This window comes from Aptenodytes forsteri, unplaced genomic scaffold, assembly GCF_000699145.1.
Source record: "Aptenodytes forsteri isolate BGI_AS27 unplaced genomic scaffold, ASM69914v1 Scaffold155, whole genome shotgun sequence".
Taxonomy (NCBI): Eukaryota; Metazoa; Chordata; class Aves; order Sphenisciformes; family Spheniscidae; genus Aptenodytes; species Aptenodytes forsteri.
The window spans coordinates 8,053,582-8,070,992 of record NW_008794446.1 but is presented as its reverse complement, the minus strand read 5'-3'; the positions used below and the strand labels follow the sequence as shown (position 1 = coordinate 8,070,992).

General features: G+C 45.3%; 1 protein-coding gene across 2 annotated transcripts in view; it reads left to right on the top strand.

Annotated features, from left to right (window-relative positions):
* The window catches only part of CDK8 (cyclin dependent kinase 8), a 68,564-nt gene extending 62,753 nt beyond the window's left edge, over positions 1-5,811 (top strand). For both annotated transcript variants that reach the window (XM_019474852.1, XM_019474851.1), the window contains exon 12: positions 4,527-5,811. In XM_019474852.1, the coding sequence (XP_019330397.1) occupies positions 4,527-4,652 (126 nt within the window). In that variant the 3' untranslated portion in view covers positions 4,653-5,811. The remainder of the gene's footprint in view (positions 1-4,526) is intronic.
* Positions 5,812-17,411: the final 11,600 nt, after the last annotated feature.

The window sequence follows — 17,411 nt, the reverse complement described above, 5'->3', positions numbered from 1 at the left end:
TTAGTTGATGGTTTGCCTGTACATTGATGTGCTGGTGCTTTTTAAGTTAGCAGTTTTACGGAAAATTAGAATCAAATTTTATTACAGTTATTCATTTATTACCTTCATATTAGGGAATGCTGATTGTGAACCAAAAGCCTGTTGTGCTGCGCTCTGTATGACCTAAAAATACCATTCCTTATTTGCACAAACCTGCAATGGCAGGAGGCAAAGGATATTTCAATTAACAAGCTGTGATATAAGAATCTGAACAAGAGTTTTAGTTGGGCAGATGGATGGGAAAGCAATATTTCGGATGACAAACAGAAAGACTTGACATGATGTTGTCATAATCTGTGTTGGAAGACCAAGGGAGATTCCAGGTTGAGTAAGCCCAGTATTACAGATCTGAAGAGACACGTGAGGTGGTGATGATCAATGAGTGAGGAAGAAGAGGAGGCATGTAGGAAAAAAGCTTGAGGGAATCTTGAAAACTGTGTTCTAGCCTTCCTGCATTTGAGCTTGTGGTCAAACATTAGGAAATCAGAAGAGTCTGGAGCAGAAAAATATCTGAGAGTCATCCCAGGGAATGATATCGGAATTTGTGGGTTTGGATGAGGTTACTCCCGGAGACTGAGGAGGAGAGACTTAAGGACAGAACCTTTAGTTAATGCAAGCTAAGAAATTACAAAAGAGGGAGCAAGGAAGACTTTTCAAATGACATGCATAGGAGCAGTTAGGTGGCAGATTTTGGAAGCCTAGGGAATAGAAGATTTCAAAAGGAAGCACGCTGGTGGAAATGTTAGTCTGCAGGAACTATTAAATACTGGTTCACATGGAGTGCAGAGTGCAGAAGGCCAATTGGAAGAGAGTCTTGGATGGAATCAAAAGATGGGGAATTTAAAGATTAATATCTAAATCTGAAACCCTAATATCTGAAACCCACTTAGCTATGCTTATATTCTGTCGCAGAACTTAGGGAGAGCTAAAGAACGGTGTCAGTAAAACTGCTGCTGTCAACTTGCTTTTCACAGTTTGGTGCTGTTTCTCCATAAACACCAATGGGGTTTGAAATCTTGCATTTCTGAGTTTGTTCTTGAGAGTACCAAATGTCCTCAAAGGCTGCCTGGGAGCATTACCCTCATCCTTGTATAAATCTGTGTATTTCCAGCATTGGCCAAAACTTGAAAGTACCGAAAAATGTAAAACAGGGTCATTTTCAGGAGCTTTACTGTGAGCTCCTTCATATAGTCCCCAAGTGCCTTTGCTGAATTTATCCCAGGACATCAATAGCATATCAGTTTTCAAGTTGTTCTCCTTGAACGATAAAGATTTTTAGAGCTGTTTCAAATAGTAGTCAGCCTTAACTACAGTGCCGCAGTGTGGGGTGCCTCTAAGTATAAACATTTGTCTTTCCTTTAGTTGGGTTATGCATCACAGAGCACTCCTTTACAGGAGATTCATCCCATTCAATTTGGCAAGCTGCAAAGTTGATTGCTGTTTGAGCCTTTTAGCTGGCTTTTTCTACTGCTTCTGTGTGTGTATTTTTAAGGCGGCAAATGCAACTCTAACTCTCTTAATCTTCCCCTCGTGTTGAGTCACATATCTAAGGAGACCGATGCAGAGGTTGCATGTACTGTGTCAGGGAGCCCCATTTACATGCCCTGTTTACACGCCCTTCACCTCATTTTGCTGCTGCAGCTTGGCAGTTTGAACAAACTTCGGCTTCCAGTTCTGTGAGCAAGAGCTGAGGTTTGCTGGTTGAGAAGTCAGAAGACTCAGATTGCTTCGGCAGGAGTTTATGTTTGTTTGTTTTCAGCTCATGCTTATCAAAACTTTTGTAGTCTCAGATACCCATCCCAGGATTGTAGCTGGGGGCAGCCCTTGTCAACAAATGTAATTTCAGAATACTTTTGCCTTGAGATAGTGATAACTGCTGCTTTGCTATCTCAGGAGCTCTTATTGGTAACTTGACTGCTCCTGACTAATCTTTTTGCTGTCTTTCTAGGAGGCAAAACACCTGTTTTTTTAAAAAAACCCCATACATTTCCCCCTCAGTCTTGCAAGAAGGCAGTGGGTAGATCTGTTCTGATTAAGGTATTTGGAAAACATGGTAATCAAGGGGAGGAGACCTGAACTTGCTGGCACTGGAACAAAAGCAGTCAAGAGCTGCCTATTGGTGGTTTCAGATCTCCCTGAAAAAAATTCCTCACATTTTTTGCTTCTGATCCTGCAACTTGAGCAGACAGCAAACAAATATTACAATACAGCCCTCTGTTTTAATCAAACACCTGTTCCTTTGTTCTTCATTTAATTTGCTCAAATTCCCCATATAAAGCTTGTGAAGAAGGATTGCCATCTCCTGGGCAAGACACACTAAGGCAGTTTCTCCATCCACTCAGAAGTCAAATTACTCTCTACAGAGCAAGTTGACCTTGTATCCTTTTCTGCCATGCATAAAAATAGTAGACACATGGCACACAGACTTCCTTACCTTCTCATTTAAATCTGCAATGTGACACTTCCAAAGGCAATGTGACTAAACAGGCTGGAGCAATTCCACTACTCTGAGCTTTTGCTTGTGATAACCCTCTGGGTGCTTAATGGTATTTAGAAAGGATAGGATGTTTACATTTGTTCTTAAACAAAAGCCATTTGTTGCACTGGGTGTCATGAAAGAATCTGATGATTTTTAATTGCCTCCATCTTAAAATAAGATCTGTTTTAGACATCAGGATGCAGAAAGTGTTTACAACTGACATGAATGGTCAGTTTTTAAATGGTTAAATTTGTGAGAGTTTCCTACATACAGGAGCCACGGTTGGGCAAAAAGAATATTCAGGGATTTTTGCTCTGTGAAGTACATCCTGTATTTGTTACATGGAGAAGGGTGACCCAGAGCTGTGGCACTTCTGGTGGCTTAGTCCATCTCTCAAGAGTGAAGGCAAGTGTCACAAAAGTGCAGTCACTGTGCTAACGGTGCAGTTCAGCAGTGCTGGTTTGTTCCTGCTGGCATGAAGTGCTGGTCCAGCCATTTCTTCCCCTTTACACTACACATCCCTAGAGAATTAGCTCAGTCCTGCGAGCATATGTTGACAAGTAGAGTTTGCCTTTTGATTTCAGCCATCATCTCAGCATCCTGATTATAGCTTCTGTTCTAAATGCTGAATGGCAGGCAAAAATTAATGGAGTTGTTATTTATTATTTTATAATTTATTTTATAAAATCTGTAAAGCTGTTTTAATATTTTACTTTTTCAGGATGTTGGTTCACCATAGTTTTGCGTATTCAGGTCTCGGTAGCAATATCCTAGTCCTGGAATATTCACCTTAAGGAAGTTCCAGATCTTTACTAGAAGCAGCTTTTGCTAACAATCCTAATACATCTTGCGGTATCAAGAGTTAAAAGTTAAACAGCAGTTTCTAAACACTACAACATTTGTGTGTGTGTAAACCTTAACATAAATGTAACACAATTTCATTACATTACTATACTGTTCTAATATAAATGTTAAATGCTACTAAGTGGTCATATGCTTAGATTGAAAATCCCGCACGCAGTCCATTTTTTCCTTTATAACACATGATGTGTAAATAACTAACTTTTAGGCTAAAATCAAAGTAGGCAGTTGCTGGTTTGCTCAGAGCTTCGTGCAATGAATAATGAATGCTCCATCTAATAAGTAACTGTAGAAATGCTGGTTGAAAGGGGCCTCCGGAGACCATCTAGCCCAATCTCCCCCTTGAAGCAGGACTGTTGCTAGTGCTAAATCAGGTCAGCCATGGCTTTGTTTAGCAGAGTCTTAAAAACCTCCATAGATAGAGACTTCACAGCCTCTCTGGGCAAGTTCTTCTAGTGCTGTACTAGCCTCTTAGGGAATTTTTTTCCCTAATGTCCGACCTGAACCTCCCAAGCCACAGCCTATGGCCATTTCCCCCTTGAAATACCTGGTTCCACTGAGAAGACTGTGGCTGTTGTCTTTTAGAAATACTTGAAGGAGAGTTAGGCTGCTGCTAGGTGATGCCTTAGCCTAAACGATCACAGCTCTCTCAGCCTTTACTCCTAGGTCACACAAAGGGGTGGCAAGCGTATCCTTTGTACAGGAAAATCTCCGGAATAATGCAGAGTGGCCCATCAGCAGTCAGATGCACCGTTCAGACCTCCACCCCAACATACCTTCCTGGTAAAGGGAAGGGAGCAAGTGGAGAAGACCACTGCCGTGCGTGGTGGTAGCCTTGTGTAACATGCAGGTGTACCCTAGCCATCTGGAGGGTTGACTGGAGGTTTGACTATGATGGGTGTAGATTCACAGGAGGTAATTAGGATGGATACTGGAGGGTGGTAACTGTCACTTTCTAATCTGGTATTCCTGATGTTCATACCTGCACCTGCTGTAATCAGAGTAAGTGAAGAGAAGCCTGACAGTGCAGCTGCTTTGGGACTGTGTGCGTTCAGTACCTCTTGAAGAAATAAATCGGTAGGTGAAACTGTCTTGCAATGTACCTGTTACGACGGATTGCATTTCCTCTGCTTCTACCCCTCTGCAGCGTTCCAACCCCCATGCTGCCTACCCCAACCCCGGACCAAGCACATCACAGCCACAGAGCAGCATGGGATATTCAACTACCTCCCAGCAGCCGCCACAGTACTCGCATCAGACACATCGGTACTGAGCTGCATCCCAATAATAACGTCAATGCACTGTTGCTAATGCTGCAGGACCGGCCGCACAGCTGCCTGCCTGGAACCCGGCTTGGGCCACGAGAATGTACTGTACAACCACACCTCCAACCTGTCCGATCGCCACGATCCACCCCCTTCCACAGAGCGGAGTAGTGGCTCCCAAATTGTACCTGTTTTTGGGGTTAGACTTGAAAAGAAAGTGCTAGCACAGTTTGTGTTGTGGATATGCTACTTCCATAGTTTACTTGACATGGTTCAGACTGACCGATGCATTTTTTTCAGTGACAGTCTGTAGCAGTTGAAGCTGTGAAATGTGCTAGGGGCAAGCATTTTTGTTGTCGTATGTGGTGAATTCTCTTGATGTAACAACTTTATCTGACCAATAGTACACAACATCTTTGAACTGGTACTTGAAGCATACAGTATATGTTACCATGGCAAAAAAGCAAACTAACCGTGACTCTGACACAATTTTGATAGACGTTTATTTTTAGTGACTTTTGTGGGTTGGTTCATTTTCCACCTAGATCAATGTTTTATGACCGACACAATTGCTACGATGAGGTTTTTTTAAGAACATGAAAACGTTTGCATTTTTTTCCAGCAATTACAAACGTCCCAAAGATTAATTTCCAACATAAGTTTTTGTTTTTGTTTTTAAATCTATGACTTGACTGGTATTAAAGCTGCTATTTGATAGTAAAATAAGTATGTTGTCATTGATATAAACATGTTTGGTTCAGCAAACAAACTGAAATGATTGTCATAGACAGTGTTTTATTTTTTTCCTGTTGGTGTTAATGATTTGTGAGCATGCTTTGGGATTAAAAAAGCATGAATGATATTTCCTAAAAAGGTGCGGCATCCATCCAGATATTTCGTCATGATTTTTGAGAACCAGCTTGGTGTAGTGGATTTTAAGTTTTGTTCAGTTAATTATTTTTTTTAAATGTTCGCACGTTGTTTAGGGGTGCCATTCCTACAACAGAGGATCAAGGTGTTAGGAGAGCCTTAGAATTTATGAGGAAAAACAATGTACTGTATCAAACTATTTTACATGAATGACGCAAGTATTCTGAATTAAAAAAAAAAATCAAACATTGTTAAAACAAGGTGTTATGTAATAAATTTATTTTTCATAAATCTGCATATGACCTTTGCCTGTGTTCCTTTTTATCAGCGACAACACCCCGCTCCTCCATCGTGCATCTGTATCGGGTTGTGTCCTGAGAAATAGCATCTGACAGGAATTTTTCTTGCAAGTGGGCAGCCTTCCATTAACTGCTGAGAAGGATTTTTTTTTTTTAAGTAGCAGAAAAAAATACAGTGCCTCCGTAAAACGTCATTACCCCTGTTGTGTGCATGTAGCTGATCAGCTGGAGATAGGCTGAACGTGGGTTCATTACTAGCTACATTTCACAGATCAGACAGCTCTTTTTCATCTACACAATCTAGAGACATTCCTGTCTGAATAGTTCTTCTAAGGTTTCTGTAACTCATTCTTATCTTGGTATCTAATACCACACCATGATTTTATGACATAAAGATATGTAATATATGCAGGATTTTTTTCTGCGAGGGCTTCATGTAGTGTGAATATCAACTAGTGTGATCCGTTCAAATGCACTGAGCTGCTGACGGGAGGCAAAAGAAAAACCAGATCAGTAGCCAGCCCAAAATGCAAACCGTGTTTGAGGTGAAGATAAAATTATCTGAGTGGAGTAGAGGTTTAAGTATTCAGGAGACTTAAAACTAAAGACAAAATCTGAGTGCAAGGTTTATGCTGCTTTAGTAACACTGTGCGATACCCTCTTCATTTTGACATAAGTGTTGTCAAAACCTGGCTTTCCTCAGTTTCCAGAACACAGATAAATATGTAGGTGGGAGTGCCTTAAACTTCTTTTCGGTTTGTTTTTCAAGCGAAAAACTTTTTTCGTCCTTTCCTTGATTTATATATAGGCTTTGACCTTGCCTGTTTAGTATCTCCAGACTCTTCCCAGGTACTGAAATGGCGACAAGAGTAACTTTTCTTTGGCTAAAGTACTTTTGGCCTAGATTTTTTTCTCTCTTATTGATGCATATTCATATTAATGCATAATAGTTAATATTATTCATATTAATGCAAACCTTATTTGATACCAGTATATTGTGATGTCTCCAATGCTTTGTTTAGAAGCAGCAGGCTGGCTTTAATTTCATTTTTGCAAAGGGAAATGCATCCAACTGACAAAAAGGACTCTTGCCATTAGTTTGCACTTGAATTTAATTTTCCTATTGAGAAGGTATTTGAGATGAAGATGCAGCTTATCAACTAATTATAATAAAAGTAAATTATACTCTACATTTAGTTAAATAGTCTGCTACTCCATTTGCAGTAATTTCATTCGTTCTACTCCATTTTTAGTAGACGTATTGCAGATTACCTCAACAAACAGATCCTACAAGGGAAGTCAAATCTTAGTATTTGACTTGTTCTGATGTCTGAGTCAGCTGGTCGTTTGGGAGGAGGAATTTGAGGTTTATTTCTCTAGAACTGCAGAAAGAAAAGGTTTTTCAATGCTTGGTATAACCTCTGATACCTTCAAGACGGGGTATATTTTTGTTGCAGAAAAGGTTAATCTTGTCGTATTCATGACAATTATAAATCATCTTCTGCATCAAATAAGCTTTTTAGTACTGGTTTTAGGAACACCGAGAGCAAGGCTCTAAATTACTTTCCTGAACTGTTTAAAAAAAAAAAAAAGGAAATTAATCCTGTCCCTGTTTTGCTCTGGGGGGCTTTTTACGTGAGGGTTACAGAAAGGGGAGGAAGAAGAAAGTACCTTTGAGAACATTTAATGGAAGAGTTGCAAATTCCTGTGAGGGAGGTGGCAGCTCGGCATGCAGCAGCCGGCGTGTGAGCTGTGCCTCTTTCCTCGCCTCTCTCAGCTTTTGTTACTAGATTCAAGAACTTCAAAGCTTTTCATTTTTCACCAACAATTATCTGGACCAATCTGAGTATATTTCAAATAGCTGAAGCCTAGGAGCCTGTCTTTGTTGCTCTGATTAAGGAACGAATTGTTTTTCTAGAGTAGGCTTATGTTGAAAATGGGCTACAAGCTTAACTTGATTGTGAGGGTAAATATACGCTATTGCACTTTAACCTTGGCACTCCCAGCAAGCCTAGCTTGTGGCAGCTCTGAATTTGTCATATCTGGTAAGAACCCAGCTTCTTTAAGAAGAAATAACTAACTTTTGCAATGAGCCCTTTTAAAGATGGTTTCAGCATTAGTGGTAGGGAGTCTGAGGAAGGAAATGAGACTGGTTCTGTCCCGTCCTTTCCTGTGTCTATACATAAATTGGAAAATACTCACTGAATTGCCCATGGCAGTGCCCAAGCAATGCCCAGCTGAGGGGTAGGCCAATGTTAGTTCAGGTTTTCTTTCAGCTTCCTTTTTCCTTCATTCTGAAGCTACTGCTGGGCAGAGCCTCTTCTGGGTCTGGGGTGATTCATCCGTAGGTGGCAAACTGCTCAAGCAGCTAGGGTGGTAGGCCTGAGCGGGAGAGGAGTGAGCAAACACATCTCTCCAAATCCCTTTTTACTTTCTGTGTGCAACGCTTAATTTTTATGGGGTTTATGTTTCCACGCTTTGCTTTCTCAGGGGAGATACTTAATGCAGGTTGCAGGTATGTGCCATTGCCTGTTCAAACAGTATTGCAGTCCTTGGCGTCTCATTTGCGCTAGATGGGCTCCTCCAAAAGAAAAGAGCAAGTTCCTCCATATTTCTTTGCTAAGGGCCGTCAGCAGCCCAAGTCCCAAGTCTCTCGTCGGCTACTGTGTCCATGGCTTTGCACAAAGCCTGCTCCACAACATGGAGCAGCACATTTCTGCGAGACTGATCATTAGGATGTTATTTTATAGGCAGTGGTGTCAACTCAACTCTCCTTTGCCAACTGAAACAAGAAGAAGATGGCAAAGCATTGAGTGGGGTGTGGGTGAAGCATGCAGGAGTTAGCCATGTCATGTGAAACGGCCTTAAGCTCTGTCAAAAAGGATCTCGGAAGCTGTTCCTATCATTTTCACCTTGTTGTATGTCTCTTGCCCGTTCAGACCCCAGCAGAGGTGGCAGTTAGTGAGAACAAGGGTTAGAGTCAGTTGCAAGTGAAGGCTTTATGTGAAGAGATGACTTGTGCTGTTCCCCAGTGTCCATCGATTTCCTTCTAAAATTCCTCTTTGAACAATAAGCAGCTCCTGTTGTATCTCCCCCAAGCCCATCCTGGCTTCGCTAAAAGGTAAGCTGTGGTCTCTGCCTTTCATGTATTGTGGCTGTTGGTGATTTTAGGCAGTTTGACTGCCACCGAGTGGGGTAATGGAGGTGGGATGGAGCCTGCAGGATCTCATATTGGTTATTGTGTATCAGAAAGGAAATGCGTAGATTATTTCTTGGAGCCAGTGGTGAAGTTGCAGACCTGCCATTTGGACTAAACGTTGCCATTGTAAGTTGAGCCTATTTTCTGCAGAAGGACTGAGTAATGTGGTGCTCCCTACACGCTATTTTAGTTACACCCCTGAATAGAGCAGCCTTTCTTTGTTGGGTGGCGCAGCCGTCTCAGCATCTTCCTCTAGGCTGAGTGGTGACAGTGCTTCAGGATGCCAGTTCTGAGACAGTTTAATAGCCAGCGTCCCTTGAGACCAAGATAGATGAGCTTAATTCGGTGTAATTTGCTTGTCACAGCTATGGATAAAGAACACTTTGTGAAATAGTATGTCAGACATCTGAGTGATGGGATGTACAAACTGTGCTCTAGCAGTAAGAGAGGTAGAGAAAAAGGTGCTTACCCTCTGAAAGCAAAACAGAAACAAAGCTGCTTCTTCCACCAGGACTCTTGCGGTAAGTTCCTCTCCTCAAGGATTTTAAGCAGCTTTTATCATGGCAGTTGGCTTCAGCGATGGCAGAAGGGAGCTATCTCCAGAGGACTGTCTTTGGTTAAAGGGATCCTGTGCTGTAGAGCTTGGCGTTAGCACTGATGTTAATGAAGCCATTGCCCTGGGGTGATGCACACCAGCTCCAACCCGGGATGGGAATCTGGACGAGCTCCATGCTCTGAAAGCTCCCACGTCACAAGATACTGAAAAGCACTTTTCAGCCTGCGAGGATTATGGTGTCTTTCCTTGGCCCTCACACTGAGTTTAACTATCCCTTTGCGTTTCTGGTCCTACTTAGGTGGGCTCACCTGAGCCAGAGGAGATGGAGAAAGGGCTAGTGCAGGAGTGCTTGTTATTTAGGCAGTGCAGCACATCTTGGCGCATAACCCCATGCCCACAGAAACACCAAGGATAGCCTTTACAGCATGCGCTTTCGGGAAATGTTTCCGTTTCCTCAGCCTGGAATGTGGGAAAGCTGCCATGTGCTCGGAACAAGCCTTTGTTTAATATTTGTGGGAGCTTTGGATTTGTACAATGCTTCACCCACAGTGTTTGAAGAGCAGCAGCCTTTCTGCCACCCCACCAGCTACGTAAGAAATGCAACCAGCTGACTGAGGAAGGGAGGGAGATGAAGCAGGGATTTGTCTCAGGAGAGCACCTACGGGAATGCTGAGATTAGTTGAAAAGCCCTGAGCAGATGCTTATGGAAGGCCCCGTTACGCCTTTCCCAAAGGCACTCTATGAGAAGGCAAAGAGGTATTGTCTTACCCTGTGAGGTGTCAATAGCACTCCCGCCTTTAATGGGAGCTCATTCCCTCTGTGAGTCACTGTGCCAAAATCTGATCATGTCCTACATTTGTGTTTCCAGTTTATGCAGGGTCATCTTTAGTATCCACTGGCTGGTCTTCCCACAAGATGCTGGCAGGGTGTGCATTGAGCTATTCTTATCAATCAACTTTTTAAATTAAAATTCTTTTGCTGTTTGTAGTGTTTCTCAAATATACGTAGGGACCTGTAAGGCTTCCGACACCAGCCAAGCTCTACCTTAGTGAGTTCTTCCCGTTAACTGGGTAGGGAAGACAATAGAATAAATTGTTTGGCATGCTTCACATATGCTTCAGCCATGTGCTGATACCATGGAGATACCCAGCAAGCTACGGAGAAGGATTCTGTGGGGATAAATTCTGCAGCTGGGTGCCAGGAATGACCATCGTGGTGGCTGTGTGCTCACCTCAGTGCAGACAGCTCATACACAGCTCAGGCACTCCTGTTATCCTCTGTGCACAGGCTTCAGGCTTTGCCCTGGCTCTCTGCCCCAGCTTACCTTCAGAAGATCAGGAGGTGGGAGGAGTATGACGTCCCAGCCCAGGAACTTAGAAATCCCTATATAAGCTCCTAATACATGTTCCACTACCGCCAGCCATGCAGGTATGTAAGATATCCATGCAATTTATTTGCATGCTGGACAAAACCAGGTCGTTTGAAAATACCCCCAGTTGCCTTGGAGGCTTTGCTGGGAGAGCCCCGTGGGGACTTCCGATGCAGAGCAAGCAGCCTGTGCCTCCTGAGCGACCGGCAGTCAGCGCCTGGGGCTGGTGAGCAGCTGCTTGATCAGATCTCATCCAACCCTCGCTCCATGGGTGAAGGGGTTAGGCTGTCGTTCATAATCACATGCTTCTCCGACTCCCCGGGAGGTACAGGAATTGCTGGTCGGGTCTGAGGGGAGGAGGAAAGGTAGCAACCGCAGACAGCGAGATGTTGGTGAGTCATGCTGGCTGATCTGCACCCTGGGGCTCAGCGGGACAGCGATGGCTCGAAATGCTGCAGGGACCTACTGTCAGAAGGGCCAATCTGCCTGAAAACCTCCTCTTCCCCAGTTGAAAAGCTGAAGAGCACACAGACACACAAACTCAGGTTAAATTGCCCAAACAGGGACTAAAGGAGGAGACCACCTGATGGAGTACAGCTGCCTTGAGCACCTGGTGGCCTGTGTTGCTTGAAGTTAAGTGTTTGCTGGGAGCCGCAATCCCATTCTCAGCCTCCCCAGGGATTTATTGCTATGCCCTGACCTGGCAAATTCCGACGAGTGCAGCACCCCACATGTGTGTACAGTGAGATGCAGTCACTGGGGAAACTGGTGACACAGGCGCCAAACCGCTGCTCTGACAAACTGCGAGATGGACGATTTTGGTTAAAATATTACAGGGTGGGAGGTGGCTCCAAGAGTGATTTTAGCTTCCAGCAGGAGAGAAGACAGTGAAAATAGATCAACATAAAACACAAGCATGAAAGTTTGTCTGTCATATTGGTCTATTTGGGTTTTTTTAACAGAAATTTAAAAGTATGAAATCCAATTCAGCCAGAACGAGAAGAAATTGTATCACAGAGGTTTGTGTTTTAATGAAGTAACCCATGCTGCACCATGCAGTGTCTGTAAACCAGCAACACGCACGTACCTTGAAGGAATGGGGAAAATCCAAGCTGGAATCTGGGTTTGGAAGATAAAGTGGGTATAACATGTCATAAACCTGTAGTTTGAACAAAAAGGCCATGAAAGGGGAGCTCCCACCCCAGTTTGTTTTCAGCACGTTGTATGCGCGTGCCCACGGGCAGCGGCTGATCCTGCTGGGTATGGCCCGGGGGTGCTGCAGCCAGAAGTGCCGCTCGTGGGGTTTGGTGCGTTTGAGGGGGGTCCTGAAGGGTGCAGGGGCACAGGCAGGAGAAGGGGTGGTGCAGCTTTTGTTTCCACCGCAGTCTTTTGCAGAACATTGCAAAATGGGGCAGGAAAGCCCCTTTCGCAGACAGAGGACACTAACGTCATCACTGTTATCAAATTTACAGTTTATTCCTTAATTAAAGGCATTCCCAGAGAAAAAAGTTAAACATCCACACTGAAAACCATTTCCACTGGCTGGAAACCTAATTAATTGATTGTAAAAATTATTTTCCTTGAGAGAGGCAACTTAAATAGTAGTATTTAAATAGGGTAGTTCATGCTCCTTGAGGTTACAAATACACCTGTGTCGATCCTTAACTATCCTTGTGTAATCCTTAACAATGCTAGGATTTAATATATTGATTAAGCTAATTATTTACAAAATCCTGTGCATAAGGAGCAAGGATCCAGCAATGCTCCAGTGAATATGCCTGTTTCTGAAAGGTTACTAATCTTCATGGTGATGTATCAGGTCAGATTACTGTATATATGTATATATTTTTTTCCCTTCTTTGTATTTCAGTGAATCTTTTTGTCTGAAAATAATTAAAACTTTTGCTCTACTGAAAATAATAGAAAATAGGAACATCTAGCAAAAGAGGATTTCTGCAGAGATTTTGGCCATTTTTCAGCAGGCTGAACAACAAGCTAAAAACTTCAGCCCTCTTCTCTAATTGCAGGAGTGATGCCAGAGGCCGCTGATGGTTCCCCTCAAGTTCTGTGCCTGGACAAAATGCACAAAAGGGGAGGTGGTTTTGCATCACTTTCCCTGCAGAAGACCAACACCTGCAGGAGAGATTCTGCACACCCCTGGCAAAGTGGCGGGAAGAGATTTTGTGCCTTCCCCTCATGGACCTTGGCTGAAGCTCAGCCGGTGACCTTACAGCTTCAATGGTTTGGAGTCAGCAAATGCAGTTTGGGATCAGGATCCCCCAAATAAACCATCACCAAACCCCCTCAGGCTTCCAACTCAGACAGGCTGATGCAAGAGGGAAAAAAATCCACCAAAACCAGAGACCTGTCAAACCACAAGGCAGGGAAGGAAATAGGGGGATATGATGTGGACTGTGAAAATACCAAAGGTGAGGCTGTGGTAAGAGAAGTTAAAAGGAGTGCCAGAATGAAAAGTAACTAGAGAAAAAGGCAAACCAGTGGTCCGGAGATGCTCTGGGGGTGCATGAGTCCAAAGGTGCCGCAGGGCGGGCGAGGACGTGGCATGGTTTGGAGCTAGGCAGCACCAGGACCCGCTGCCCCCCACCATGCCACGGGCTGAGCATGCAGCCGAGTCCCCTTCGCACCCCCAAATGGCTTCACCATTTCCCAGTGCTGTCCCCCCCACAAATCAAGCTCAGATATCTCACAAAGATAAAAAACATCTCTCACAGCTGGTGATTTGTGGGGGCAAAGCTGCTGCCTGGCAGGGGCACGTCGGTAAGTGACCCCAGGGAGGGCATTGCCCCTCCCGTGCCAGGGGCTGGGCAGAGGCAGGTGTCAGGGACCGGTGGTGACTCACTGCAGCGTGGTACCTCGCGATGGCCAGCGCACATCGCCGTTTAATACTGCACCGCGTGAGACAGAATCCAATACGAGCAAATGTAGCTCGAACTCCTTCTCAAGCTCTTACCATTCAAGCCTCACACAGAGGATGTTATTTCTAATAAATATTTTAGGCAGTAAAGCTTCCTTCAGAGACGGCTGCTGCATTCCCGTTGCGTGCCTTCTCATGGGGAGAAGCCCGCGTTAGCTACTTCGAGTATTCGAACGCTTGATATATAGTATCTGTTCTATGGAAAAATGCCTCAGGGTGAAATGTGTTTAATAGAGAGAGGCTAATATGTGAGTGATTTATCTCATTTTGGTAAGTTCATGCCTGTAATTCAATAACCCCATGAGCTACACTTAACTGTATTCAATAAAGATGATCTAAAGGAGATGTTCGTGCGGGTGAAGGATTCAAGAACTGGAGGAAAAGATGTTATAAATAAGTGGGCTTGAAGTAAACAGGGAGCTCAGGCAGAACCCTTCCCCGGGATAAATGTCTTGAGCATCATTAAACCAGTACAAATGGCTCTGTGAGCTGCAGAGATTTCTTCCTCTGAAAGGAAAAAGCTGTGAGAGAGACTTTAATTAGGGAGAAAATGCCACCTTACGCTCCGGCCACGACCCAAATCCTGCAGCAATCCTTTGCGAGCTGTCATCTTGGGGAGCATCCCTGGCAGAGCATGCCAGATCATCTTGAAATAAGGCGGTGTTACGAAGGGCACAGGAAGGTGGGTTCACAAGCAGCCAGAGGAAAGAGGTGTGACAGCCCAGGGCTTTATTCTCCACCTGCTTTGGAAAACCTTTTGACACATACCTGGGTGCATGAAGTGCTTCTTTACAGACAATGCCACGTGCAAACTATGTGACAGCATGACAAGGAAATATGGTCTCTAAAGAGCCATTCAGGGATGTAATTGCTCAGTTTGAATGTAAAACTAAAGTAAATAGCACTGGCAGCTAAGTCACCCGATCACAGACCTGAAGCACTTCAAAGTTAGGTCTAAAAATATCTTGTGTGCTTCTATGCTACTGGCTGTATGGAGAAGAAAAGGGCACTGAAAAAAGAAAGCATCACAGCATTGACAGCGACTGTGCAAAGGGCATTGGGATAAGGTGTGAGCGTTGCCCCTGGCCTGGCGCTAGCAGCCGGCACGGCTGTGTGGCAATCCAGCACTGGCGGCTCACTGTGGGCAGCCGGAGGCACCAGCCTGGGCCAGGTACGGGCTCTCAGCCTCTGCACCAACAGGCAAGTGCGACAGCCTGCCCCATAAAGCCAGAAAGCTTTATGGAATTACATTATTTTAAACGCATAGTGTCCTACTTCAGGTTGTGTGTGCGCCAGGCTACTGTGCTGCATTGCTTTACTGACATGAGGGCACCCAGCAGCTCAGAGGCATTACCATGAAATGCATCCATGGTAATCTTCTGCCCAGCACTCTGGGCAAGCGGCAGCAGGTACCCACTGGCTCTCTCAGCGCCATGGTTTGCAGTGCCATGCCATACCTGCGGGGAAGCCCCTCGGGGACGATTTTCCTCCCCGATGCTCATCATAGCGCTACGGAGAGCCACAGCGTGCCTGCAGCTGGGCTGCCACATGATGCTCTGCTCCCCCTCGCCCTCAGCAAGGAGGAGAAGGAGCAGGGATGGGTGCAGGGGCAGTCAAAGGTATAGAGCAGTTGCAATATCAGGAAAAAAGATAGGTTTTTTTGTCCCAGGTGAAAGAAGAGGTGATAGAGGAGGCCTGGGGATGGCAAATAGGCCATGACTGTTCACCACCTCTTCCCAGCCAACACCTTGGAGGCATGGAGCAAAAGCAGGAGGCAGGAGCTTCAAAACAGAGAGGTGCTTTCACACAGCATGTCATTACACAATGGAGCTCTGCCACGAGAGGCTGTCAGTGCTGGCCACAGCTTCAAAATGTGGCAGGAAAAAATCATGAAAGGAAAATCATTTAAAGGCTACTGCCTACAGAGACATTAGCTCTGGCCCAGGAGGTCCCTTGGGTCCCCAGAGGTGGGGAGGAGATGTTGGGGAGATGCTGCAATGGGTTCACCCTGTCCTCACCCTCTGGTAGGGAAAAGTCGTGGGGTCAGATGGACATTTGATCTGACCAAGGGTGACCGCTCTTCTACAACATGCAGTCTCACGTGGTCGGGGGCAGCTGTCCCTGACCCACCACGTGAAAGTCACCCTGTGGCTGCAGCCTGGCAAACCCACGTGCAGAGAAACACGCTGCACTCATCCCCCCCAGTCCCGCAGCACAGCAGCTCACCCAGCACAGCTGGAGCCTTTTGGTGTGAGACGCACTTGCCCATTCATCGCCCTGATGGTCAAAGCCCAAAATCTTCAAAAATTGAAAAATCAGCACTGGAACAAAGTGAGTGAGAAGAGACACTGAGCTGGCAGCGTTAGAGGAGGGGACAAGAGAGGCAAAGGTGCCAGAGCCCCTGGGGAGCAGCACCTGCTGCTGCTACCATGGCTCCTGCTGCTGGCACCACCAAGAGCGTGGGCATTGCCAGAGGGAGCGGGGAGGGGCTGGGGAGCTGTATCAAGAGTTGACAGGGGCAGAAAGGAGAGCAGATGGAGGAGAGGACAAGCATGAGCAGTGGGAGCACCCCAACCTGTGCAACCCACCGTGGTACATGTGGTACCAGCTCCTGTTTCTTCCTTCTCTCCCCAGTATTTATTTCACTGGAATAAACAAGCCAGCTCTTCTCAGCCCCTGTGGAGGCCCCAGTGTTTCTGGTGCCCACAGCCCTCTCAAAGACCCAGCAGCCAGTGCTGGAAGTCATACTGAGAAAGCTATAGGTCTTGTTTCTATTCTGTCACATCAGTGCCACAGATGGGGCTGGCATCAAAAGCCTGGGCTGAGGCACAGCCTGATGCTCGGCTTGTCTGGGATGGAGCTCCTGATGGGAAGGAGCACTGGAAGGGATTTTCCAAAGCACATGGCACAAAGCTGATAGTTTTTGTTTTTTCCTGCTACTTTCAGAAGGGACTTTCCTTCGTGATGAGCTCATCTGTTTGTTAGGTTCGGCAAGGGCAGCCAAATCGCTCACCCCGCGTGGGCTGCACGCAGCCTCCCAGCACCTCGCTTGGTCCTTGCCAGGGCCAAAGGAGGAGATGCCTGGCCCTGGCATCCCACACGTCTCACTCCAGCTAATCCAACAGGCCGAGCAGCTCAGCAAGAAGCCCAAATATACTCAAGTCAGTGGGGTGAAAGTGTACAGTTTGGAGGGACATGTTAAAGCACTACAGATAAATCTGAAGGAACAAGTCTGTCTGAGCCCTGAGCCCAGGACAACCTCCAAGGGTTTCTTTAGGTCATTTTTGTGCCTTTCCAAATGTTTTGGAAGGTACATTTTTTCCAGCTGATTCAAACAAAGGCTAGTGTCAATGTTTGTCCAAAAGATTTCCAGATAGGTTTTTAAGCAAGGCTGTACAGGCCAGGAGGGGGAATAATAAGGGTGCACAAAGGCCCTGGAGGGCAGAAAACTTCTCTTCTGGGTCGCATTTGTTCCTCAGTCTTTCCAGACAGTAGCTCATTGAGTGTTTTTTTCCTTTTGGTTGTCATTCTTTTTGGTT